Genomic DNA, 26,320 nt, shown 5'->3' with positions numbered 1-26,320 from the left:
AACTAGATATAGATGCACTAAATTTGTATCTATATCTAGCTCACGGTTACTATTCATGACAAGGCACGGTTGAACAGAATACCCAGGACCAGCATATAAGCACCAGAACCTCCCCCTACCAGCTGGAACCTACTAAGGAAGTACAGCAGACTTCAAAGAGGCCATTTTGGAGAAAAGTCTGCTTCATTGCCAACTGGCCCTACCTACACTTATGGAGTATTATTCTTCTCTGTTGAGGATTGTTGATAATCCACTCGCTTGGGTCTACATTCTTAACACATTCGGTCACCCTATTACTGAAGCGGATAAATCGTATGAATATACAGAAAGGCAGAGGACCAAGGACAAGACTACAGCTATGGATGTTCCTTTCTGGGACACACCGGCTCATAAGCATTCAAAAACTGTGATCCAAGCTCCTTCTGCCAAATAGAAGAGCATCCTTGGAAGCCCGAGAGTAAGGGAGACCCACAGGAGCTGCCCATCTGGTCAGCTTAAAGCAGTGGTCCTCACTCCTGGTCCTGGAGAGCTGCAGGGTGTGCTGGCTTTCGTTTTCACCTTAATATCAGGCAAGGCGATAATTAACTGCCTTAATCGATCGCTTAAGTGCTGAGTAACAACAAAAGCGAGCGCACCTTGCAGCTCTCCAGGACCAGGAGTGAGGACCACTGGTTCTCAGGATCAGAGATCACCCAAGGGTCCGGGGAACACTTACCCAGGCAGTTGCTGGGGATGAGCGTGGGAAGCCAGGCCACGTTGGAGAAGGCGGAAGCGTGCAGCGAGTTGATCCTGGCCAGCTCTGACACGCCACCGGAGAAGGACAGGGGCCCCACGGGGTCCACCCTCCACAGGATGAGCTCGCTGTAGATGGCGCTGGGGTCCTGGGACATGGCGCCCAGGGACGCCCGGCCGGCGAGCGGGGCGGGGGCGGGGGGGCGGCCGCGGGCGAGGTCGGCGTCGGGCGTGCGGAGCGCGTTGTGGTGCGAGGTGGTGAGCAGCAGCGGCAGCAGCGAATGGCAGGCCAGGTCGTTGAGGTGGAAGCGGTGGCCGCAGTAGCGGGACTTGTGCGAGACGCTGAGCACGGTGGAGAAGGCCGACTCCTCGGCGAAGCCCACCGCCCACTGGTTGAGCGAGCCGTCGGCGTGCTTGGAGATCATCAGCACGTTGGGGGTGAAGACGCTCAGCCGCGGGCCCCCGGGGCCCCGGCCGTGGCCGAAGGCGATGGGCGCGGACGGGGAGTGGGCCAGGGCGGGGGGCCGCTGCCGGCCCTGCCGGATGGCCAGGTCCACGTTCTTGTTGCAGGCGTACATGACCACGCTGCGGCTCAGCGAGTTGGCGTCGCCCGTGGGGAAGGCCACGGGAATCCGCGACACGAACGACACCTTTCCGCAGACGCGTACACAAGCGCAAAAAAAAAAAACCAAGAGCGATAAACAGGCTTATAAAGTGGATTCTTTTCATAAAACAACAACGCGGAGTGCCTTATTTACATGCTACAGCAGTTCCACGGAGCGATAAATAAACACATTTGAAAAGAAATTCAAATACGACCCGGCATTTACGTTTTACCATCTGCTGCATCGCGGTTCCAGTTTAATTTGGCCCCTTCGCTCCAGAGAAGGCGGTCTCGAATGGCACATCAAAAACAAACACTGTCTGTTTACCGTTTTATGTACTGTTATGTACATGAAACTGCCAACGGGGGTTTTGATTGATGTGCAATTAGAGGGCGTTACGTCCATCAGCATCACTGATGTTGTCAAGAGAGCACACTGAATACAAATAAAAAAAGGTGGCTGTACAGAAAGAGCCTTTCACAACATCTGGGGGACAGATTTGCCGGTTCCGGCATTGTGGGGTTAGGTATGCGCTAACACGTGCTGGCCTACCTGCACCTGCCGGAACATTCCGGGCTGGTACTCGTCCAGCCAGTCCACGTGCCAGACCAGCAGAGAGCCGTCCATGGGGTGGATGCTGAACAGCATGTCGGCGCCTTTGTTCCAGTCTTCCAGGAGCACCTCCACCTGGTGGTCCACCGCGGCGGCGGGAAGCTGGACCCCGCCCGCCTCTGCCACACCCCCTCCCGGCCGCTTCCCGGGGGAAGACGCCCGATCCTCTTCGTCAAATCCGGTTTCTGTCAAACAAACATCAACGTAACCATTACATTCGTTTTGCAGACACTGTTATGCAAAGCGACATACAATACAGAGTACATACCAGGTCAGATAAGAACTACAAAACGCGGGTTGGATAAGGTACAATTGACATAAAATATCGGTCAACTACAGCCACGGGCACCATATCGAGTTGACATGGTAAATATAGGCAGCAGGTATAGTATGTCACACTCGAAGCAAGGCATGGCAAAAAGGATATGTTAAACAACCAATAGAAATGCCCTTCAGAAGCACTTAGTTTCTGTAGGTATTTGCTTCTACCGTGTGCTACACCACCTCAATAGCTTATTATCTGAGCCAAGCAGGTCAAATAATCAGTGAAATTGGGTGGTGTAGAGCACGGCAAGAGCAAATACCGGCAGAGACTGTGGCCCGCAGGACATGGAGTTGAGTAGCGCTTTTCTGCGAACATAAATCTCACAGAGAGTATTTGGTTGGACATATCCGGACAAGAATTTATGAATCAGCTTTGTGAGTGCCACAGAGTGAGCATGCAAACCATGTACAACTGCATTCAAATATGAAAAGCAGGTTAGGAACCATGCTGAACAAAGCAACGCTCCCCAAGGAAGAGAACGGAAGGTTCTCTGCCAAATCATTTCAAAACTGAAAGTTTTAAAAGTGAAACTAAAAGGCAACCGTAGCAGCCCAAGGTCACTCCAGCCGGTGGGATTTCTGCCCCTACCCTCGTCCGACTGGGCAGCCTGCTCGGGAGACTGCTGCTCCAGGCTGCTCCTCAGCTGCTGAATGAAGACCTCCATGGCCAGGGTGAGGTGCAGCTCCTTGTTGTTGAGCCAGTGGACGGTGAAGGGACCTCCAGGCTCCTCCTCGTCCGTCGAGCTCAGCGAGGAGATGGAGGGGAGGAGGGGAATGTCTGCAACGCACAGAGGGCCAACAGTCAATGGTCAACAGTCAATGGTCAACACTCAACTGCCCAGAGTTCAACTGCCCAGAGCTCAACCGCTCAGAGCTCAACTGCCCAACTATTGTTTGACTGGCATAGCCTCCTGGTTGAGGAACATGACTGGGACCCGCAAGGTCAGTGGTTCGATCCCGGGTGTAGATGATGAGACACGATGAGACACGATGAGATCCGCACAGCTGTTGGGCCCTTGAGCAAGGCCCCTAACCCCACATTGCTCCAGCTGTAAGTTGCTTTGGATAAAAGCGTCAGCAAATTACTATAATGTAATGGACTCACATGCCGGGCCAGTTTCACTCACACAGATTAAGCTCAGTTCAGGACTAAAATTGAGTTTTGTATGGAGAATCTAGTCTAATCGAATCTAGTGTATTTAGTCAAGGATTAGGCTTAATCGGAGTCTGTGAAACTTGGCATCTGCTATCGGAAGGCTTTGAATCGCCATACAATGCTCAAGACACTGTGACTGTGTTTACCTGTGGCGGGGTTGATGCTAGCAGTGATGTGGGAGAGGCAGAGTGTGTTTACCTGTGGCGGGGTTGATGCTAGCAGCGATGTGGAAGTGGCACAGTGCGTTTGCGTGTGGAACGGCGTTGACTCGGTGAGCGTGGTGCCGGTCCCGCTGGTGTGGGAGGAACCCCGTGTGCGAGGGTTGGGCCAAATGCCGAGCCGGTCCTTTCCAAGCCTCCTTCAGGTGCAGCTGACAAACGGGAGGAAACGTCTTCGCTTAAACCCGACAATGACCATGAGCTAGACAGACCTGGGTCAAATGCAGAATTGTTTTGGTTTCAAATACTTTTCTGTGTTCGATTGATCTCACCTAGTGAACTGAGCCAACCGAGACGACCAGAAGATGGGGTTTGCACTTTTTGAGAGTATTTGACAGAACACCAGACAAGCACAGTAAACCGCAGAAAGGCATTTGACCCAGGTCTGCTACAGATAGGACACTGCCACATGCCCATTGCCATCTTTATAAACTTTACTGCACTTAACTTAAATTGCAAACATTTATTCATTAAGTTAGCCAGGCCCCTGATTTAATGTGATCCCATCCCAATAAAAAACTTGTTCCACCCAATCTATATAGCGTCTGTACCGGACTGTATTTCTGTGAGATGAGTCACCAGGTCCAAAATTATGGTTTGGAAAAAAAGGCCTTTCCGTAGCATAGTCTAGTAAATATGTAATTATCCCCAATGTGTGATTTCTACAAATTGAATCGTTGATCCCGCTCCAAACCAAGCATGTGACGGTCATCAGCTCCAGCAGCCGCCAGCGGGCCCCGCATGTGATCGCCGTGGATACGGGTTATGACCGACTGTACTCTCTCAGCCTTTACCCCGCGGATTAATGCCCCCCCCCCGGCTCAGGCCCGTTCTTTGTGCCCCTGTGAGGAGTCACGTGACCGCTCGCATTCCTCCGGGCTCACCGGTAAACAAAACCCTCGCACAGCTGGTGAGCGCGCGTCGCCCGGAGCCCACCGAGCGGGGCCTCTTCACTCCCAGGCTCCCGTGCGTTTTGCGAAGGCGTCATTTATGATCCGGCGTGACGCTGCATAGCGGTGGGCCCTCTGTAGAGTCATTATCACCTTGCTTTTCCTCGCGCGTCACAACATTAAAAAAAACTTTAAAGGCCCTCCCTTTCCGAAAACCCCATAAAACGTCCGCAAAGAGGTTTTTAAAAACTTCTGCCTTCTAACACAGAGGGGTCAGCTCTCTGTGCTACCATTTCACAAGGTAATCCGATAATTATGCAAAAATATAGGTCATGTCATGTGGGAAATTGTTATACAAACGTTTTACAAATGTAAAAAATATCACTTAAGACCATAAAATATACATACTTCTACCAAAATAGCAACCGTTTTACTTGAACCAGTATGCAACACATATCAAAAGCTCCAGGATTATATGAAAAGCTCAAAAACATGTGTGTGGGCATTTAAAGAAGCGGACTGGTCTCCAACTTTAATTTTAATTTGTGGCTAACCGGCTCAAATGAAGCCATTACGTCACACGAAACGAGCTAACGAGCTAAAGAGCTAAGGGAAGATCTACGGGAAAGCCCTTTCAGAACGTGGGAGCACTGTGTGCGTTTCTGTCCTTTTTTTTTATTTTGTGTGTTTTTTGGGGGGTTTTTTTATCGCTTCAACACGTCCTCCCGCCTGACGTTTGGCTCACCTCCGTGGGGGCCCTGCCCTGCGTCTTGCCGCTGGAGGACGGCCTCCTGACATCGCCGGGCCGGAGCGACTCCCCGTTGCCGTGGACGCGGCCGTAGCCGGACAGCAGGCTGTCGCTGGGGAGGAGGGTCTCCGCCCACAGGCGGCACACGCTGTCCTTGCAGCACGTCAGCAGCACGTTGCACACCGCGCCCCTGGGAGAGGAGGGGGGGACACAAGGGTGAGCGAGGCACACTGCCCACCCACGGAGCGCGCTCAGATCAGAGCACCAATCGGATAAGGGGACAGAATGGGAGGCCGTTAACAAGCCTACAATGCTAACAAACAGAGTCGACAGTTTTGCTTGGGGTGGCGTGAAAGCTTAATGTTGTTAAAAGATATTTTAAAAAGAAACTTCAACAGGCGTTATGTTCTTACTTTTTATGACTTTAAAAAAACAAAAAAAAAACATGTTTGGTAAAGATATTACAAAAATAAATACCAATAATAATAAATCAATGGACAGTGCAGTTTTATGACTCCTATCACAATGGGCTGGACACAATGGGTGCTTCCCTAAGGAAAGCCAAAAGTGGAAAGTAAATGCCATGCCAAAGGAGGGGAAAAACTTGGAAACCATGCCCTCACCCCAGGAAAAGGAGGTCGAGAAACACTCACCAAAAACGATGGGAAATAAAATACAGGGGGGGGGGGGGGAAGGCCGTCACATCTACACGGCCAGTCTGGGAACTCTCAGTTCAGCTTCGAGTAAATAAACACAAATTGTTATGCCAAAGCTGCATTTAAGTGCGTGATGGAAAAAACGTGATTCGTTTTGATCAAACCATTAGATTAAGCGCAGGGACGATATGCAGTAATTTAATTCACTTGTAAACGACGAGGCTTTTCGCCCCATCTGCATTAGAATTGGGACTGACAAGCAACAGGAAACGACGAGTCAGCGATAAAAATGCAAAATGGCAGTTGACAAAAGAGCTGCCGTGGGCCAACGAATCGCCATGGAAATGGAGGCATGGAAACAGAAGTGGGTTTGGCGTATTCACAGGGGCTCGGCGTGCGGTCTACCTGCGGGCGAACGGCAGACTGAACGCTGTAATAATTAGCCCGAAAGGTAATCAAAGCTGAAAAACAGCAGAACCTGCAGAGAACGCTCAAGGGATAAATGAGTTCATTTCATGAAAAGTTCCCGTCTGATAAACTGTGAATAATACATCTCGACGATGAGCGGCTATATATCGTTAGCAGGAAGTCGTATTTCAAGCTTGGCCAGATAAAATTAGAGGCATTTGCTTAAAACGTACCTATAATAAGGTGCATTGAAGGAGAGGATTCTGCGTCTGTCCTGCTTTGGGAAATGAGCTACGACTTAAAATCTTAAAGTCTGTGCCATGGAGGGACATGAGTATGTGTTTTTTTTTTTATTCCAGCCACAGATCTTCATTATAAAATTAGTTCAGCTATTTGCTGAATTAGGGCTGTAGGTTTGCATTATCTAAAGGACACCCGTTGATTACATCTTAAGGTTTAACGCCCTCAAACGCATATGGCTGTATTGGTGATTAGAATGACTCAAGTCAGCGTTAATTGGTCGGAATTAAAAATTTGCGCACACGCGGCCCTCCGGGGCACGCGTTTTGGGACTGCGCTCCTCCGGGGCGTCTCCTCCCTACCTGGGCATGTACTTGCTGCTCTTCCTCCAGGAGAAGCCGGTGACGGAGCGCGGGTGGGCCAGGTAGACGAAGGAGAAGTCCAGCTCCCCCTGGGACGACTGCTCGGGCGGGGTGAAGAGCGAGGTGGTCCCCGCCTGCCACCGGCTGGTGCTGTACCACACCTTCACCAGGCAGTCCTCCTGAGGGGGGGGAGACGCCTCCGTGAGAGAGGGCACCACCACTCCCCACACCCAACAAGCACTTCAAACCCAATGTCCGTGAGTGCAGAGCCAAAGGAACAGAAATGATATCTCTGTACGGACTGCACTGTATGTAATACAATGTTATAAAAAATATTAAATATAGGTATATCAGAGTAAGAATATAAATAATTGATAAGTATGCCTATGCAGAAGCAAACATAAACATACACACGTGTATATATATATGTATGTATGTATATACACATATATATATATATATATGTATGTATGTATATACACATATATATATATATATATATATAGATATATATATATATAGATATATATATATATATATATATATATATATATATATATATATATAGATACACACACATATATATATATAGATACACACACACACACACACTTGTTTTATCCCTAGCCAGCTGCCTGAGTCTAACATCATTGCCGTCATTGACTCAGTAAAGGTACAGTGTTTCATTGCCTGACCAAGAGCAGCATATCTGGAGTCCTGTGACAATGACCCCTGCTCTTCCTGCTCATTATACACCATGCATGCAGCACTGTGCCAGCCGGAGCGTGGTCACAAGACTAAGATTTAATCAGCGCCACAGCTAAATTCTCCCGAAAGGTCATTCCAGGTGAAATCCGCTCAACTTTGGAACGGTTCAGACCGTCCTGAACATCATCACGTGCACTGTTCCCGCGGTGATGGCTGCTGAATAAAATCTTATCTTTAGGAATGGAGTTGTATCACTTGGGTCCTTGTACTTGCTCAGTTTACAGCTCAGTGACTTTTGATCTGCGCATGACACGGGCAGTTCCGGTGTCATAGCGAAACCTTTTGCGTGGTTCACTAGGCAGGCTCTTAGATCATCCGGTCGTGAATTCAGAAACCATCAGTAATTGAGGAACCACAACTAGGTCGCACTGTGTAGGGGGATCCCCCATTTGCTCTGAACAGGTTACAGCAACTGCCCTGGAAAGCCCTTTTCAGTTACATTCGAATAAACAGGGTTCTACTGCACATCCAAATCAAAGATCACGCCTGTATAATGTAGATATATACTCAGCGAGCATTTTATTAGGTATTTATTACACTTATTAAGTGTACTGCAGCTGTAGCCTATCCAGTGTTGTAGTGTTGACGCATTGTGTGTTCAGTGATGCTCTCCTGCATACCACTGTTGTAATGTGTTGTTATTTGCATTACTGTCACCTTCCTGTCAGCTTTCACCAATCTGGCCATTCTCCACTGACAAGGTGTTTCTGCTCGGAGAACTGCTGCTCACCGGATGTTTTTTGTTTTTCGCAAACTCTTGAGACTGCTGTGCGTGAAAATCCGCAGTTCTGAGATATTCAAACCGCCCTGTCTGCCACTAATAATCATTCCAGTCACTTGGATCACGTTTTTACCAATTCTGATGGTTGACGTGAACCTTAACTGAAACTCCTGACCCGTATCTGCATGATTTTATGCATTGCACAGCTGCCACACAATTGACTGATTAGATAATCGCATGAATAAGTAGGTGTACAGGCATTCCTAATAAAGTGTTCAGTGAATGTTACAACAACATGAAGATGTAGTATAACAAAATCAAAAAGTCAAAATGTTTAGTCTAAAACAAAAAGCGGTGTTCTGTAGGCAGTGGCTAATGGCTAAGAAACTTAACCACATACATCGATTTCACTGTGATTGACCCCAGACTCAACCAGGGAGAACCCATGCATGAAGAATATATACGGCTGGGCACTTATATCCCACTGCTTAAGCCAGGCTGACAGCGTTCCAAAACGGCTGTCTCTGCCGTAGCCAAATTTTTCGCGTTTACATATGTGCAAATGAGAAAGAACTTAATGCCGACGCGCTATCCGTTTGAGTCTAATCCTTTAAAAGTGATCCGAGAGAACGGGTAAGACACTTCCCATGCAGTGAGGCAATGAATCAACCCAAGCGTGAACGGGACGACTTATCTCATTACACGGCTAATAATACACGTCTCTGACATGCCTTTGAAATGAAAATCATTTTTTAAGTTGATCTACCGCTCGACGCCAAGTGCGGAAACGCAGCTTCACTAACGGGAAAATTCAATTTCACAAATAAAAATAAAAAACAAAAAATAAAATAAAGCTTATTTTTTATTATTTATTTTTATATTAACTACAACAAGCCTGTTATTGCCTCATACGTATGTCATCACGTGCGTATTTTATTTCAGGCGCATATTTTTACGGATTGCGTCAGCGTGCCAGTTTAACAAATGCCTCCTCTAAACGAGCAGACAACAGTATAAAGAATTGGTGGTATTAAGCCTTGCCATCTGCAGTGTAAAAAGATAAACCGTTATTCCAATTATGCGTGCATGAGTAGTTTGGCTCTCTCTAGTCCACCGCCGTTTGATCTAAAATTACACGGTGTTGGATGAAGATGAATCGGCTGGCAAGAATGCGTTTGTTAAAGCGCATTGTGCGGTGGCGGAGTTTTGTTAACATTTGTTAGGAGGAGATAACGGAGATATAAGGGGACTTACCTGACCAGCTGTGGCAAAGAACTCGCCCCCAGGAGAAAACTTCATGAGGTGTATGGACGACGCGGTTCTGGAAAACACAGAAAACAAGACAGGACAGGTCTTATCTCTGGCCGCTAACAAAGTTTTTGAGCCTAAAAGGCTAACATGACGCGCTGGTCTTTTATACGGTCATATGGAGGGGCAACTCGAAATCCCACCAGTTAGTCATTAAGACTGCAGCGGCCTCAACGAAATCGATCGCAGATTTATGATATGTATGCTTGCATATGTCTAGGTTCCCCCAGATACTTCTTCCAGCGCCCACCCCCAATTCATAAAAATGTTGCAAGCAGGGTAATAAAGTTAACCTAATTTTGGCCTTTTTTATGAATATATACCAGCGGATGGTTCTTTCACTGGCCAATTGGAGAATTAATAGATCAAGAATTAAGGACGTTTGTCCAGACCAGGTTAGCGATTTTGCATGAAACTGTCATGTAAAGTAGGTTTGCAAAGTAGTTCAGGATGCTTACATGTAGAGTGTCACCATAGTCTAAAGCAGGTAAAAACAAAATAGGGAGATAGGGAAGTCTCCACTTGGTTTTAAGACAGAAGCAGTGATCTTCATTCCTGGTCCTGGAGAGCTACAGGGACTACTGTTCTTTGCTGTTACTTCAAATCAGTTCACAGGTTTCTTGGGTGTAAATTTGTCGCTGACATTAAAGCGAAAAAGAAAAACCAGCACCCTGTGGCTATCCAGGACCAGGAAAGACAACCGTACTATACACAATTTTATTAATAAAATGGAAGCCTAACTTCATTTTCAACATCATTATTCAATTACAAATGATGCACCCATAGTGGAGGCTGTTGAGCCTCCACAGGTGGTTTTCAGCTACTTCCTTGCACACTTCTTGCAGTTTCTTACTTGCATTCCCAGATACATCTCCATGACGGCGGGTGAGCTCCGATGGTCATTTCTACCCGCTGCTCATCCTCGGGGTCCATGCTGGAGCTGACGTGGGACCATAACTGCAGGCTCGCTGACCCGGTTAAGAGACGGTTCCCTGGTTAAAGAGAACGCAGCCGTGGCATCAGCCAGACCTTTGAGGTCAAAGGGCTTCCTTTATTGACAGGAGGAATGGTAACGCTTTACTTGAACCCCTCGCCATAAGCCTGACATAACACTGTCAAGCACATCACAGAACAGCTGTATGTTACGCAAGACAAGATGGCATAAGAGATTATGTCAGTTGATGTCAAGTGATGTAATACGGTCAAAATTTTTTGGGTAAATGTTATGACAGATGTTACGGCCATAAAATTTACGGATAAAAGCATGACAGTTTTATGTCATTTGACATAACCTGACATCATGTTATGCCATCTTGTTACAGCTGTTATGGCATGTGTATGACAGTGTTATGTCAGCCTTATGGCAAGATTAAAGGAACTAAAGGAAAACTGAAAAGATTTGCACCTGTGGGATCCCACGCTAGGTTTTGCGCTGCTGACTGCAAAACAAACTGCCCGCATTTCTGCCACTGGTAGTTCAACTTCTGCAAACAAATAAAATTAAAAATTTTAAAACAAAGTAACACTAATGTATTTTCCCCAAAAATGGTATAAGAATTTAGTGGTCCTCACTCCTGGCCCTGGAGAGCCACGGGGTGTGCTGGCTTTTGTTGTTACTCAGCACTTAACTGAAGCAGTTAACTACATAGCTAACTAACATCACCTTGGGTCTAAATTGGTTGCTGTTATTAAGGAGAAAACTAAAACCAGCACACCCTGCGGCTCTCCAGGACCAGCGGTGAGGACCACTGGCCGAACGTAAAGAACAGTTTCTGTGCATCTGGAAAGGAACAAGTTTTACCAGAACTTACCGCCGCTGCCTTTTCCTTCGGATTCAAGAGGCGAACAGGTTCAAACACACACACGACGTTCCCATAGGAGGCTGCCACCTGTGACAACGGTGAAAGACATCAGTGAGGAGCGACAACATCACAAAGCCTTGCGCTCTCCTCTCTGCGCCGAAGAAGAAATCTGAAACCTAAAATGAAACACAACCGTCGCGCAAGAGTTTCTGATCTTCCGCGACCTCAATCTCAAACTTTAACACGGGCTGAATATTCAGCAGCACTGGGAAAGCCAAGGACAACCCTGTTATGGATGAATGTTCTGGAAGAACTGACAGACAGAGGCCTATATCCTCACACATTATTCTATGGAAGAGGAGATGTTTTTGCAAGGAACTACATGATCTTGACACAAGCGCACCATACACTACGTAGTTAACGGGGGGTATTTGTATACCTCCGGGTGCAGCCCTAGTTTGTTTTCGACTCTTAGGAAGACATATTTTGACGTTGAAACATCAGTCCCCCCTGTCCATTAAACAGAGTGCATTTCTCTGAGCTCCACCATCTGATTTTGGGCTATTCCCTGTGAATTTGTCCGGGTAAGGAGTCTCATATTGTCTCTACTGACATTTTTGTCATTAAACGCCCCACCTCACCCCCCACCCCTGTCACCGTCACCACCATAGCCACAGCACACTGCAAGCCTTTCTCCAGCCACGGAACAATGCACGGCGGACGGGCAGGAGATGGAGGCGATAAGCGACCCACAGATGACTACCGCGGGCGGAAAAAAGAAATTACAGCCCGCGGACAAAGAGGAGTGGAGCGGTTATCTCCACAGAGAGCAACCACCATCTTTCCCCAAGCGAATTTCAGCCAAAATTACGGATATCCGTGGAGGAGGCTCGGTGGAAACGGAGGCCCGAAAGAACGGCGCGGGTCAGGGGGAGGGGAGCATTAGCGGTAATTGCAGCGAAACGACTCCGTGCTAGCGCTACGTGTTATTTGCAACGAGAGGAAGGGTTTTATAACAGGGAAGAGTGCTCTCCTGGTGTACCGGCAGACGGGGTGGTTTAGCGCTACGTGGCACGAGAGTGCAGAGAGGGGTCGTTTTTGTTCCCGCGCGTCAAGACTCCGAGGGAGCGAAGCCCGCGAGCTCAGAAGGAAAGCCTCCGGAAGTTTCCGGAGAAGCTGTAATCACGTCGGGATAAAGTGTTTGAGAAAATAACTGCACGGGCCACTTTAAGCTCGGCAATAAACTGCTGCTACAGCTATCCGTTTTTGTGCCTTCAGTCGTCTGCTCTGAAGACTACACACAGTCGGGGCTTCAAAAACAGATTGAGGAGGAAATGCGCCCTTTGTGGATTGGGTAAGGGAATAAACTCGCCTCTCCCAAATTGACAATTATCGTCGGCGAAGACTTTGAAACGCTTGAGCGCGACCAAAATAAGTAAACATGTTCTTTATCATAATCACGGCACCGGTGCAGAAGAGAACGCTTTGGAGAGGCCACTGTCGTTTCTGGACCATCCCATTTTCACCCCGATGAGCTTTCTGGCAGCGGCGCCCATTTTATCAGCCGAGACAATTTTGCCTTTGCTGAATTTCATTTGCCAAATGTTTACGGAGACAAACAACTGCATGTCTGCAACAGTTGCGGTCCAGCCATTACTGATGATGGAATTACGGGAATAATGTGCCACCACTTACTTCCCTTTGAGCGGTTATTATGCAGGCCACAGCGTTCTCAAACACCATGAAATTGCGTGTAATTTTCAGCGCGCCTTTTTTGGGCTCACACAAAAGGAAAGAAATTCACAAAACCATTGCGCATTCGTTCAGCAATATTAAAACAATAACTTGCATAATGCCTCAATGAAGGCTCAATTTCGTATCCATACATATGTGCAGACATTTCATACAGCGTGACAAAGACAGACTGTTATAATAAATATGTTTGTTCAAGAACGGCCTTTATTTTCTTTTGAATTCTACAGTCCAGATGTTTGTTGTTTTGGGTTGAAAGGAGAGAGAGCTGAGTCACATCGGCTTTGTGGTTTCGTCAAACCCAAATGTCTGCTTCACACGATGACTAAGTTTCCAAGGCTCACGGGACAACAGACGGCTTCACAAGGCACTTCTCAATTTGCATTGTGTCACTTTTGCATTTTTAGCCTAGCTCTCTCGGGTTCTGGCTCATCACAATCACAGTGACCACAAAGGTCTAGCACTAGACACATCTGCATGTCCAACACATGCTACACACAGGGAAGGGAAACGATGTCTAGAAAATGCAGCGACGAGTCAAAGGCATTGCAAAATGCAATGTGGTTCTCAGACAAATCTTCAAAAAGGTAACTGCTATGGCAAAAACAAGATGGCTCTCCAGGGACCTCCCCCCATTTCACACTGCACTGAATTCTACAAGGAGAAGAGCTCAAAAAGGAAAACCATTTGCCCACAGATGAGGATTAACGTGGAAGAAAATTATGCAGAAGAGGATTAAGATCAAGATTTTATTCCTTGGATACTTGTCATGGAAATACAAGTGACATAACTGCCCTTGAGAAACTGAACAAACTGAAAATCCAAATTTTAGTCCTGATTTTTCAGTCAGACCGTAACGATGAAAACAGTTACTGTACGTGCAGGCAGACGGCTTTAACCTTCATGAAAACTGCTAAATCGCCTGAGCTCATGGCCACCAATACTGAAATGTAACAGAACACCAAGGCTTGAATAACACAAATCAGTCATTCTTGCATGTTCCCGCTAGTCCCTTCCGACTGAGAATTGACAAAGCTCCAGGGCAGCATTTAGCTAACAATTAGTGCCACAATATTCCCACTGATAAGCTGATCAGCCTTGCTGTTGATTTTTAGATATGTTATAAAAATGCTTTGAAACCATAGCTCTTGGTAAAGTCTAAAAAAAGAAATTGATTGCAATGACATGCAGGATTAAAAACAACGCCCAAGTTGCATGTAACCTCCATACAGGTCTCAGGCAACTTAAAACAATTCCTTAAAGCCAGTGTGCTAGATTTCACACGGGTAGCTGAAAAGCCTTAGGTTAAACAGCTTAGGTTCAACCCCCATTTACTGGGGTAAATCATTCAAACCCCAATTTCTTATCAAACACTTCATTCAGATTTCAGTAACAATGACCAGACTATGATTTCATAACCTGTGAGTTTTAGTACCCCACAAGTTCCCAGACTAGGCAAGGCAATCCAAACTATTTTTCTAATTTAAAAAAAATATATTCCAAAGGAGAGTAATAAATCAAAGCAAGCTCTTGCAAGAGATTGCACTCCATCTTAAGATGAGCATTGCAATGGGTGGACTATCTTTGTGGAAATGTATCAACATACCATGTACTGGATAGAGCACAGGTGTCAAAATCCAGTCCTGGAGGGTCGGGTTGTTCTCAGCCCCTGTGCTTCATTGGCAAAAGCAGGGGTGCACAGCAAGGGCCTATCCGCTTCAGGATTTTGTGCCAACTTCTGCTCTTAGTTATTTCAATGATTTAATAATCAAAATTGTCTTGATCAGACAATTGTATATGCACCAGCTACAGCTGCAGACTGCAATTGTATCCTAAAGATTTTACTCTGCTCAAGTACAGGAGCCAGCATAATTTCTAGAGCTGTCGGAAAAACACATTAAGGTTGGGGGGGGAACGCACCCTTGGGCTAAAGAATCCACACACCTTGTTCTCGAGGCATTAATTCACAGCCACAAAACCACGAAAACCTGCAGGCACTAGAGGCCCCTGGAGGCTCAGTTTCTCAGCCCAGGGACAGAGGGTGTGAACACACAGGCTCTTACCTGGCCCCCCCGCAGCGAGCAGTCCACACAGCCCACTTGGATGTTCCCGTGTTTCGCCCCTGGAATGATCTGCAGCCTCTCAAAATCACTGCCCAAGATCACAATGTCACAGCCAGAAGCATACGCCTACGAGAGGAGAGAGTGGGGGGGGGGGGAAAGTACACCAATTACCATTGTAATTTCCGGGCGTGAATTCGGTGTGAATACGGTGTGAATACAATATGAGCAATTCCTGTTTTTCAACTTGCTAATTGCCAATTGTACTTATAGTGGCTTCAGTACAAATAACAAATACCAAGCTATCTCACCAAATTCTGGTTCCAAATAATTTCCCTATTATCTGTAAACACACAATTATAAATGACGGTCAGTCGAGCACAACTTACTGAGTGTCAGCCAGGTTTGGCTAACAAACTGCATGGTGAGATTTTGTGAAACATGTCCAAAGCTACTGGGTAGGACAAAATGTACTGGGATGTGTCTGGGTAAATGTCATAGCTCATAGCTACTTAGTAATGTGTGTAGCCAATAGACTATGGGCATGTCCAGATTGGCCTGTAATGTGTTGGTCTTAATGTAATGCTCAGATAATTATTGCCCTCTCTAACAAAATGAGTGCAGCATCTATTTTGCAGTAATGCTAGCTTTACATTCACCACAGAGAGTGCGACTAGAAGCAGCAGTAAGCTCTTATACATAAACCTCATTAACAAGGATTATATTAAGTCAGATGGCAATATATTTTTTCGTGTTTAGCAAAAGATGAACTCCCAAGGTTCTGGGTTTTTTTAACCAGTTTATAAACTTTTAGGACCGGTTCTGCAAACACAGATTAATCCAAGTCGAAGACTAAATAATGGCTTTAGCTTAATCTGAGTCAGTGAAACCGGCCCATCAACTTCCGATTTCTTCTCCTTTACAAATTCAAGTGACTCACTAGATCCTGCTTCCAAAATAGAAAACCAACAGATCACTGGTTCCATACAATCTGCAATAGACTGCCGCTGCAACCACAAATAGATTCAAAAGGCTCAAAATAAAGACATCTGTTATCACCTCATGCACTATATAGCATGCTGAGAGCATAAAAATACAGAGGACATATTGTTGGATACATACAAGTTAACTAGAGGTCGTTTTGAATCGGCAATGTTTTACCTTGCCAAGCGAAGGGAGGGCAGACACAAAAATAGTCTGCCATTGATCGTTACTGTTCAAGGGGAAGCGCTGGGCAGGGAGTATTGAATTTTTCGTTCTGGAGCCTACGGTAGGTTTTTATGAAGGATGCTACATGTCATGAGTTCACACGACTCAAAGATATGTGGGCATCAATGTACTCACATATATTTTGGATTCCCCCAAATATGAATTTCTCTGTACACACTTATGTTACACAGGCAGATTTGGAAAGTAAATTGTATTGCCAGCCACAGACTCAAGAATGCAACGTCATTTTAATGATTACGAAAACCTTACTAGGAAAAGACGATTACATGAACTTCCTTACCGTGAAAGGCTCATCGTTTATGTGTCCTACAGCGAAACAGTTGTCTCCCGGGTTGACAGCCCCTGTAAGGACTTGGTGTAGATTCATGGCGTTTGATGCTGTACGTGGCCTCCTCCCTTTACTATCGTGGCCTTACACTAGGAGTTGCACCCAGGACAGGACAGTACGAAGTAGATAATGACATTATGAGTTCGGGTCTGTGCTTCCAGCAGATATGTCGTGGCGGGGATAAAACGTGTTCCTGAGTTCACCGCCTAGAACACCGAAATCAAACACCAGTTACCAAAAACACTAGCCAGTATAGCCAAAAATGTTATCAATCTACTAATCAGAGGTATACCTAAAGCCAAATTCCCAATCATAAAATGACAGCTCACAATATCACATGTAATTTACTTTCACTGGTTTCTCGTAGAAACAAGTCTATAAAATAAGCTTAATTAACTTAGCTCGTTAACAATCAGAAACAGCCCTTGTAGTTCACATAAGTTAATGCAAATGAAACAGCCTACCTGCAGTTGCAATTATATGTAGCTTGCTGGTAGAACGGTTAACTCGGGATGTAGCTAGCCAACTAGTTTAAAAGCTGAATCGATAGCTAACATTTGCGCAGTGCCTAACAAGTTGTCTTTCTAATTTGCTAGCTAGTTGGTTCGGTTATTTTGCTGTCATTTACCAAATCATGTTAATTCAGGACTGGTTGGAACAGCTAGCCAAGGCTTATACATGACACATTTAACATACTGGCCAAGCGGACTCTTTTCACCCAATTCATTGCACGGCCTCCAGGCGTGTGCGACGAACCATTATCTAGCTAGCTAGCCTAGCTAATTAGCACTTGAACTAGTTCCGTGTACTTAATCACGTGATACAGTTCGTCGGAAAGAAGTAAAAATAAACTATTTGACACGTATGACTAATCACTTAATACAGGCCAAGATAGTGGGACCTCAGTCAGTTGTTATAACGACAAAACAGAAAGACCTTGTCGTTTTGAGTATATAACTGTTAGCTACCCAATGTCGGGTAAGGTTAGTGCCAAAACATTAGTTGCTTACCTGGCCTTATTAGCTGGCTTTGGAAACTCGATTTGTCTCCTGCTGTCTTGCTCTGGATGTAGCTACTGACAGTTTCATTGATAGCTAACGTTAGGTGATTAACGTTACGTTAAATACTAGGCTAGCTAATGTTATTCTCTCCTGTAAGTCTAACGTGTAGCTGTGGCTTGGTTATCTAGTCTAGCTCTAGCTTGTATATCATGGCAAGCTTGCTACTTACCTTTCGCTGTGCGTTCATGTCCCCCTTTTCTTAAAAAAAAAAATAAGGCGCAACTATGTAGCTAGCAAGCTAGTGAGCTATTGCTAATAGCCTGCTAGCTTGGTAAGATTTAGCTAGTAGCAAACGTTACTGCCTTCACATTTATACAAGAATCGCCGCCAGTCAGACAGCTTGCTTGCTTGCTCGCTCGCTAGCTAGCTAGCTCGTTAGCTAGCAAGCTAAACGTTACTACGCTGCTTGACGTGAGGCACAAAAGAGCGCTTATTATAAGCTACCATTCGAGCCGATACATGTCAAGTGACATTTAACACAAATTACATGTAGAATTCATCAGTTAAATAATTACAGACGTGGGATACATGTTTGGTTGGGCTGTAAGGCAATGCACTGTGGTTTCTGTAGTCCCTCCACAAAAAGCTACTCTGACGTCATGTATGCTCTAAAACCATTTATATTTGAAACGTAAATTAATTTGCATGTAATCTCTTAAACGTTAATGCACACACCTCTACAACACATTACATTACAACCAGACACTAAGAGCACAAGCACTTTACACTGAAAAAATACTTCCTGCTGAGTTACTCCAAGTTTATTACTTCCGGTTTTGTCTTGGCACCGGTCGCAAGCATTCGTTGGGTCATATTTTATGCAGAAGACAAGCAGATCGTGTTCAAAGTAGCTAAGTGACCCATGATTGTGGACATTTTCGCGAATATGGAAAATTCTATTTTATCGGTGGCGCATCATTTAGTGCAGATGTAGTCCCCTGGCTATCGATATTCCCCTATTACCTGGGATGTTCCACATTTTAGCCAAATATATTTAGAAATGTTCCATTTCATCTGTATTAACCTCTATCCAGCATATTCTGTATATGGTGTAAATGCAATAAAACGTATATGCTCAACACTTTATAACCTCCCAAATTCAGGTTACTATATAATGATTATATATTACTGTGGTAATATTGGCAACCCTCGGTGCATATGTCACACCATCGCAACTACCAGAGCAGTAGAAGATACTTATGTGATCAACGTTCAGTAGGAAACCACACATTCTGCTCATAATAAAGCATATCAGAATGACACAATGTGCAAATCCTATCTTAAATTATTGTACAATTTTAGCATATTAGATTGCAATTACATTCTTTATGTATGGTAAATACATTTCAGCAATATACATTTCAGTCAGGAAGTAATATCACATTAAATCACTTGGATATTTTTTCACTAATACAGGTCATATTTGCAACATGTGTGATGTTTTTGCTTTGTGCAGTGATTTAAGTGGAACTTAGAAGGCTCTAGTTGGCAGGTGGTGTGGCACTTTTTGCTTTATTGGGGCAATAATGAGGCAAGAAGAAGTATTCCTGTAGTTGGTGAGGAGACCTCAATCCTTCAGAGTGCTCAGTGCCTGCAGCAACACACAAAGCTCATTGAAGCAAAGGTTGTATGTCTCTGGGCACCTCCAGCTGCCAATATGCAATGTGTCACATGAGATCTTACCATGCATCAGATGGAATTCTCTCACAGAGCCTCTGTGTATCCCACTGACTCTAGAGAGCCTTCAGTGACTGGGCCAGCGCTGATATTTCATCCCACATTGGTGCTGACTCTGCCTGCAAACTACAAACTCTACAAGCCCCTTATTATCGTGATGACAGCATTCACCTGAACTGTGAGCTCTTGACTGTCTCTTGCCTGCTTGCGTCTTCCCTGTGAAGGCATGTGGAGGCAGAGTTGTTTGCATTAATGAAGACTGTCTTCACTTCAGCACAGCTCTCCCAGTCTTCTGGCTTAGAGCAGGGCACATTTCACTCATATGGCTGTTCAGCTTCACATAGCCAAATGGACAGAGCGAATGGTGGATTGCAGTACTCCAGGGACATGATTTAATCATTGAGCATAATCACTTTCACAGTAAGGCATACGTTAGCTAATCCTGTAGCACATGCACCTTAACTGGGTCAGTGGCCACCCAGTGGTCCATATTGATTATCTAAACCCTGTTGTCACTCTGTAGCAGTTTTACTTTTGCAATTAAGCACCCTAAATAGTAATTCCAGTGGCGCAGAGAAAGCAGAGACAAGCACAAGTATGTTTTATATGTTAGCTACTCAGAAAATTAGCAAGAAGCCTCTCAGTTGGACTCTCGGATGTTGCAGGAGCGTTGCATAATCCAAATGTGAGGACACATAACTGCCAGAACCTCTGGCCAATGGAGAGCACGGTTTCTGTGCAAGCTGAGTGGAGCAGTTAATTCTGCTGGTGCTGCTGTGTCCATGGAGTTGAACCAATGGATTCTAATAATGCAGTCTTTTAACCATTGAGGAAGTGGTGCTCCTGTACATCTGCATTAGTAAAAATGCAGGTTGGGCCCTGCAGTTACAGGTTTGATCTTTGACCTCAGTGATGTCATCAACTGACTATAAATTAAAGTGGCTGATCTGTTTGGAATGGCTCACTATATGATATATAATCCACTATTTAGGGGGTTGGCCATTTTGTCGGGTGTCCGAATTTACAGCATCAAATTTGACGCCCTCCATAAATAGTTCACTCAATATTCCCCACAATGCAGTCAGTGCACAATGCAGGGTACAAAGGATGTACACTACTTGATCACCAGAGAGATTTTTGTCAAGATGGCGGCAGTTGAGTCTGCTGTGCTCATCTACAAATATAAGGCTGTGTAATGTACAACAATATAGGGAGGGAGCGAATGAGTGAGCCAATCCCTATGCAGCCTACATATACAGCTGTGGGGCACAACTGGCCTTGGCACCTGGGTTTCATCTGGCAACCGTTCCTCCAGATACCATTACATTTGTTGTGCCTGATGACATACCAAGTGCTCACAGGCTAAGACTTGCTGTCAGTTACAGATAGATCAAGCCTAAGGCTATACAATAGTACTATGGATTGGAGCAGCAGTGTTCCTGTTGCTCTAATGTCGGTGGTATAGCAGAAGTGTTCCTGTTGCTTTAATGCAGGTGGTATAGCAGCATGGTATAACAGCAACTCAAGAGGTTTGGTTGGTCATTCTGAACCAGGAAGAAGCAAAAAGTTGGAAATTTAGGACAAAAATGAAAAAGTCTTTCTTGTAGGAGACTGTGAATCTGGCTATGGAGGAGTGAAGGATGGACAGGCCAGCCGTCTGAAACTCTCCATCCCTCGGTGATACTACGGGAAAGTATGCCATGCCCTGCATAGCTGCCGGCCAATGGCAGAGACTCAGCATTAAGACAGAGGATCTGCAGACATATTTGCTGAAATAGGGGAAATAAAACTGAAAGCGATTTAAGCGTGGCAGCTCAATTATTTTGACTTCGGATTTGACATGACTGTCTATACTGCCACTTTAAAAGTTTCTATTATTCATGACAACGCAAAACTAGTTACTATATGTAAGCAATCTCACAAAGGTATTTGCTTCTGTCCCTCAAGAATTGTGTTTTTATTTTATTTATTTATTTTTATTTATTTACCAGGCACAGGCTGCTGTGTAAGGTATAAAACAACACCTGCAAGGTGTTATAAATCAATGTGTGTTAAAATAATATTTAAGGCAATTACTCAAATTGTGAAAGCACCCACGAGCATCTTGATTAATAGGTTCATGACAAATTTTGCCAATCACTGTTTTAGATTATAAATCCCTGTGTGTGTGTGTGTGTGTGTGTGTGTGTGTTTTCTGTACATACTCTAATTCTTTGTATTTTTATATTGCATGAAACCATTACTGTCTCTCGTTGCATAAATTTATACAGGCCCATCTGGTTTTACAGTTTTTTTTGCAATAGGTAAGATTTTTGTGTTAAAACATTGTTATTATCCCTTCCTATCATTGAAAAAGGCTCACTGACTCACCCTTTGCCTGTGCTATAGTCCTTAAATTTGGGTTTCTAAATATACAGTTGACAGACCGACACTCTGTACCAAAACATTGTACATTCATTCAATTGGTTCTAATTTAACTTCCGAATACTTCAGCGATATCACTGTACCCTACATTTTGTGACCTCACCTAGGACGCCCAGCTGGTTTGATTTTAGCGCATGTCACATGTGCTGGCTTTCTGTAAAAATGTTGCTTTTGTGGAGCCGGTACAGACACGCATGTGTATGTCACCTGTTTGGGGTCAGTGATGTTCTTCTTAATTGTGTTTGATACGGGCACTCCAGGCCATGGGCTTGCACCCTGGTGTGGTTTTTACGATTGCAGCTTGTAGATCGGTGGGTCTTGGTCGACAACCCCTTTGCTAATTATCCTGTATTGTCTGCCACCACACTGGCCCTAAGTCGCTAATCTTGACGCAGCCAAAGTGCAGGAAGGGCATTTCAACCACAATTAAGCGGTGCGGAGATAAGTAGGACAGACAGGCTCCCTGTGAATAATTAAAAGGCTTACATGTCACTGACATTAAGATGGTTTAAGGACATTCTTTCGCAACGGCGGTCGGCGAAAACAGTTTACAGTGTTCCGCGGAAGTAGGTCACGGAGCTATTAAAGATGCATTTTATGCTACACGCTAAATATTGCATCGCTCTAAAAAGCGCAGTCCTCCCCTGTTGAAAATATGTCAGATTGACTCATGACGGCGGCGTCATGAGAAGCTCTTTGTTGTTTCTTTGTGTTTGAAACTTCCCCCGACTATGTGCTAGAAATCTTTAAAAGGCAATTTCTGGAAGCTGTCGCCCAGCGCTGTGTCACATTGGGGGTCAACACCAGAGATGAGTTTTCTTGGATACTGTAAGCCCTGGAATTGGCTGAGTGTTTGCCTCTACATGTCTGTAACAGATTGTGTGAAAAATAGTATCATTTTCTCTATTGTGTAGATGTAGCAGGAAGTTTCATTGATGCCACCTCCCCATCACCATAGCATCTACTTTGTTTTTCCACGCAATTCAGGCCATCAAAGAGGAAGCGATTGCAGGGAACAGGGAACAGGGAACCAATCTCCACCAAGGAACAGAGAACATAAAGCAATCGCTTTACAAATTTAAATCTTATTCATGTATTATTTGACAGGAAACCCCCCATGGACCGAATGGTTTGATGAAAGTTACAAAAAACGTACCCAAAAAACACCCAGCCCTACTATAAACAAAAGTACATGCATGTGTTTGTTCCAACATGCAAGTGCACACACACACACACACACACTAATGCAGAGAGAGAGCGATAACACATCACACTGTAACAATACTACTTGTCATGTGAACAGTACAGTTGTAATATCTAATAATAGTTCTAACACTGATCTACTTACTGGCTGGTTTTAATTGGTCATGGCATTGTATAAGGCTCTTATGAAATGCATCTATTACGTGTAGTAAGCCTTTGTTGTGTTGAACCTGAGGGATTTGGTTTTTATTTCCAGGTGTGATTTTCTGATGTCACCCATGACCAAGTTACTTCAGTGTGAGCAGTTATACATAACAGACACAGACTGTGGGGTAATACAGACGTATAATGTGGTTACGTCTATGAATACTATGTAATGTGTAGTTCTGTAAGAGAATATCATGTATTAAATAAGAGATAGTTTTAATTGATATTAATGCATATTTGTCTTTATTGTTATGAATGGGCGTCTGTTGGATGAAGTATCATTAATCACTGTAAAACCATACTTGGTTTGGATTTAGTATACATTGGTAACAGTGTATGGAAAATTGTAAGCATATGTAGTGTCTGCCAAGCAAATATAGAGTGTGCTGCACTCAGCGCACACAAGGGGGCAGTGTTGAAGCATAAAAGCACACAGCATGGTGGCTGGTTTTTCTTCGAGCTTCTACAGGTGTTACCTGTCTTTGTCTGCCACATTAATGTTCCACTAGGTCCTCCAATTCCAGTGAGGGGGGTGTTTTGGGAAGGGGAGGCTGTCGAGATTTAATCATACCTGCCTTCGCACAGTCAACGGCTTGAATACATTTGCTTTATTTTTATAAATTTCGTAAGACGCCATCCATATGTTTGTCATTATTTACTTCCTTTTAAACTTGAGACCTCCTGATATTTCTACAGCATTATTATATCCTGTCATGAAAGCACAGTAATTGTGATATCCGTTGGCATTATCCTTTCAAGCCATAATTATAGGATCTGAGGCAAATGGGTAGTTCTGGAGTGCATCGGAAGTTGCCTTGTTGCCATCCACGGTCGTTGGCAAATGTTTCAACGCAGTCACAAGCAGTTATCAGAAGAGCGCCTACGAAGGGATTTTATGTTACGAGCGGTAAGCTACAAGGATAGCACACCCTGACATCAGTACTAGGAAATGTAAATGTGCCAGTTCTCCTTCCATGAGGCTCTGCACTGGTGTGACACTGAAAATCTGATATTCCTCTTCACAGCTATCCGGCAAAAATGTGTTATTGTGTACTCTGCAGCGCGCTACGCTGCACAGTCAGAAGGGCACGAAGGGCACGGCGAAGGGATAGCTCTGAGCTGGCCTTGTTATGAGTCCAGCTGTTGTTTTGTCCTCAGGTAGTGATATCGCTTCCTCCGTCCTGTGGCCCCCGAATGTCATTCGCACCCACCTCTCATCGCAACACCCTGCCGTCCTCAGCGAGAACGCCCGTGACGTCAAACCCGGCGTACATGTGGGCGCTACGCTCCGCATCCCGTGGAAGTGACCCGGGCTGTGGGAACGCCGGCGTAGGATCGGGGAGCGGCAGGATATCCCGGCACATTAGCCAGAGCGCTTCCCGGAGCGCTTCCCAGAGTCCTCCAGGAAGAGGTCGGGAGAGGTCGGCCAGGCCGGGCGGGCGGGGCCCTCGCCCTGCTCGTCGTCCATCACCTGCCGGCATTCTGCTGACAGCAGGACTTTCTCCCCCTCGCCTGTGCGCCGGGGGACCCTGAGTCGGCTCACGCACTCCGCGCGCTCGGTCTTATTATAGTTCCGTCATCGGGGGAGATTATACCTGTTACACGGGCGGGGACTGCAAAGTAAAGGCGCTCTCTTAAGACGGCAGGATTTAATAACGCCGTCGCGGCTGTTTCTGAGGACCGCAACAATCGGCGCGTTACTGAAAAACGAATAATCTCTGCTGGATCTTTCCAGCCGTGGGGTAGCCGTCGCCCCCCCCCCAGAAAACTGAAGACGAAAACGATCCGTTAAAGTGAAGCGGGCAATCAGACGCCCGAGATGAGAAGACGACGTGCCGCTTCGCTGCATCTGAGCTGCATTTTGTAAAATATTGATATGTGAATGAAAAGCCAGTCAATGGCCTGATTCAGTCAGTAACCTTGGCAGCAGTGCGCTACCCGAGATTGCGCTCTGTTTACCTGAAATAATTGCACTGCTGACAGCGGGGTTTTTTTCCAAAAGCAGCGCTCACACCAGCTTTTTTTTGATGAACCAGTTGGATTCTTTATCTGTTTGTTTTACGCCAGCGGGTAAAGGAATGGAAGCACGGTCATTTGGCCCCTCTTTCTCACTCTAAGCATAAGCAGCGGTGTCTGATGTTTATATTGATTTATTTATGGGGGTATGTATCGACTTTCCCTTTAGGAGAGTCGAGTGCTTTGCACTGGTCCTTATCTGGATGCCTGTCTTGGCCCCCGAGAAAGGGAAAGCCTTGAGGGAAAGCAGGTTTAATGAGCGGAGCAGGAATATTTCTCCATTTTGTCACCGTTTAAATCAGCAGTCACTCTTACGACCATTCTCGCTAAGGGCTAGCGCCTGCATAAATATCTGGGCGCTGGTTTAGAATGAATAATGGGGAGCGTTTGTTTACGCAGATCGTCTTTAAAGTTTCCGGCTCGTCTGTTCCCCCCCCCCCCCCCCCCCCCCCCCCACTTTATTTGGTGAGACGCGCTAGTGCAGCATCAACAACACTTCCAATCAGAGCTGATACTTGTTGCAATTGTGAATGTTAACAAGAGAGGGAGGAGGGTGCCAGAGACAGTGAGCTAAACACACCGCAGCACAGCGACAAATTGCACAGCCCTTCCTGGCTCTTCCTCCCTGCTGTAAAACCCAGCTGTCTCCACTTGTCCAGCTTGAAAATTGAGCTGGTCCTGCTGGTCATAAGCTGGTCTAGCTGGGTATGAGCCGGTCAACCAGCATGGCCAAGCTGGTGATGAAACTGGTCCTGCTGGTTACGAGCTGGTCGACCAGCTAGTGCTGGTAGCTTGTCTTGGTTGACCTGCAA

General features: G+C 45.5%; 1 protein-coding gene across 6 annotated transcripts in view; it reads right to left on the bottom strand.

Moving 5' to 3' along the window:
• Positions 1 to 18,730, bottom strand: part of dmxl1 (Dmx-like 1) — a 59,039-nt gene extending 40,309 nt beyond the window's left edge. For 2 of the 6 annotated variants that reach the window (XM_061260830.1, XM_061260836.1), the window contains exons 1-13: positions 17,385 to 17,689; positions 16,873 to 17,126; positions 15,366 to 15,491; positions 11,560 to 11,637; positions 11,154 to 11,232; positions 10,602 to 10,740; positions 9,695 to 9,761; positions 6,952 to 7,130; positions 5,283 to 5,475; positions 3,628 to 3,799; positions 2,863 to 3,051; positions 1,890 to 2,134; positions 716 to 1,382 (exon numbers count right to left, since the gene is read on the bottom strand). In XM_061260830.1, the coding sequence (XP_061116814.1) occupies positions 716 to 1,382; positions 1,890 to 2,134; positions 2,863 to 3,051; positions 3,628 to 3,799; positions 5,283 to 5,475; positions 6,952 to 7,130; positions 9,695 to 9,761; positions 10,602 to 10,740; positions 11,154 to 11,232; positions 11,560 to 11,637; positions 15,366 to 15,491; positions 16,873 to 16,959 (2,221 nt within the window). In that variant the 5' untranslated portion in view covers positions 16,960 to 17,126; positions 17,385 to 17,689. Of the gene's footprint in view, positions 1 to 715; positions 1,383 to 1,889; positions 2,135 to 2,862; positions 3,052 to 3,627; positions 3,800 to 5,282; positions 5,476 to 6,951; positions 7,131 to 9,694; positions 9,762 to 10,601; positions 10,741 to 11,153; positions 11,233 to 11,559; positions 11,638 to 15,365; positions 15,492 to 16,872; positions 17,127 to 17,384; positions 17,690 to 17,930; positions 18,122 to 18,150 lie in introns of those variants that run through there. The other 4 variants (XM_061260833.1, XM_061260831.1, XM_061260832.1 and 1 more) reach the window with 4 other exon arrangements.
• Between the last annotated feature and the right edge of the window lie 7,590 nt (positions 18,731 to 26,320).

The sequence above is a fragment of the Conger conger genome, chromosome 11 (assembly GCF_963514075.1).
Source record: "Conger conger chromosome 11, fConCon1.1, whole genome shotgun sequence".
NCBI lineage: Eukaryota > Metazoa > Chordata > Actinopteri > Anguilliformes > Congridae > Conger > Conger conger.
This window is presented reverse-complemented; position numbering and strand designations above follow the sequence as displayed.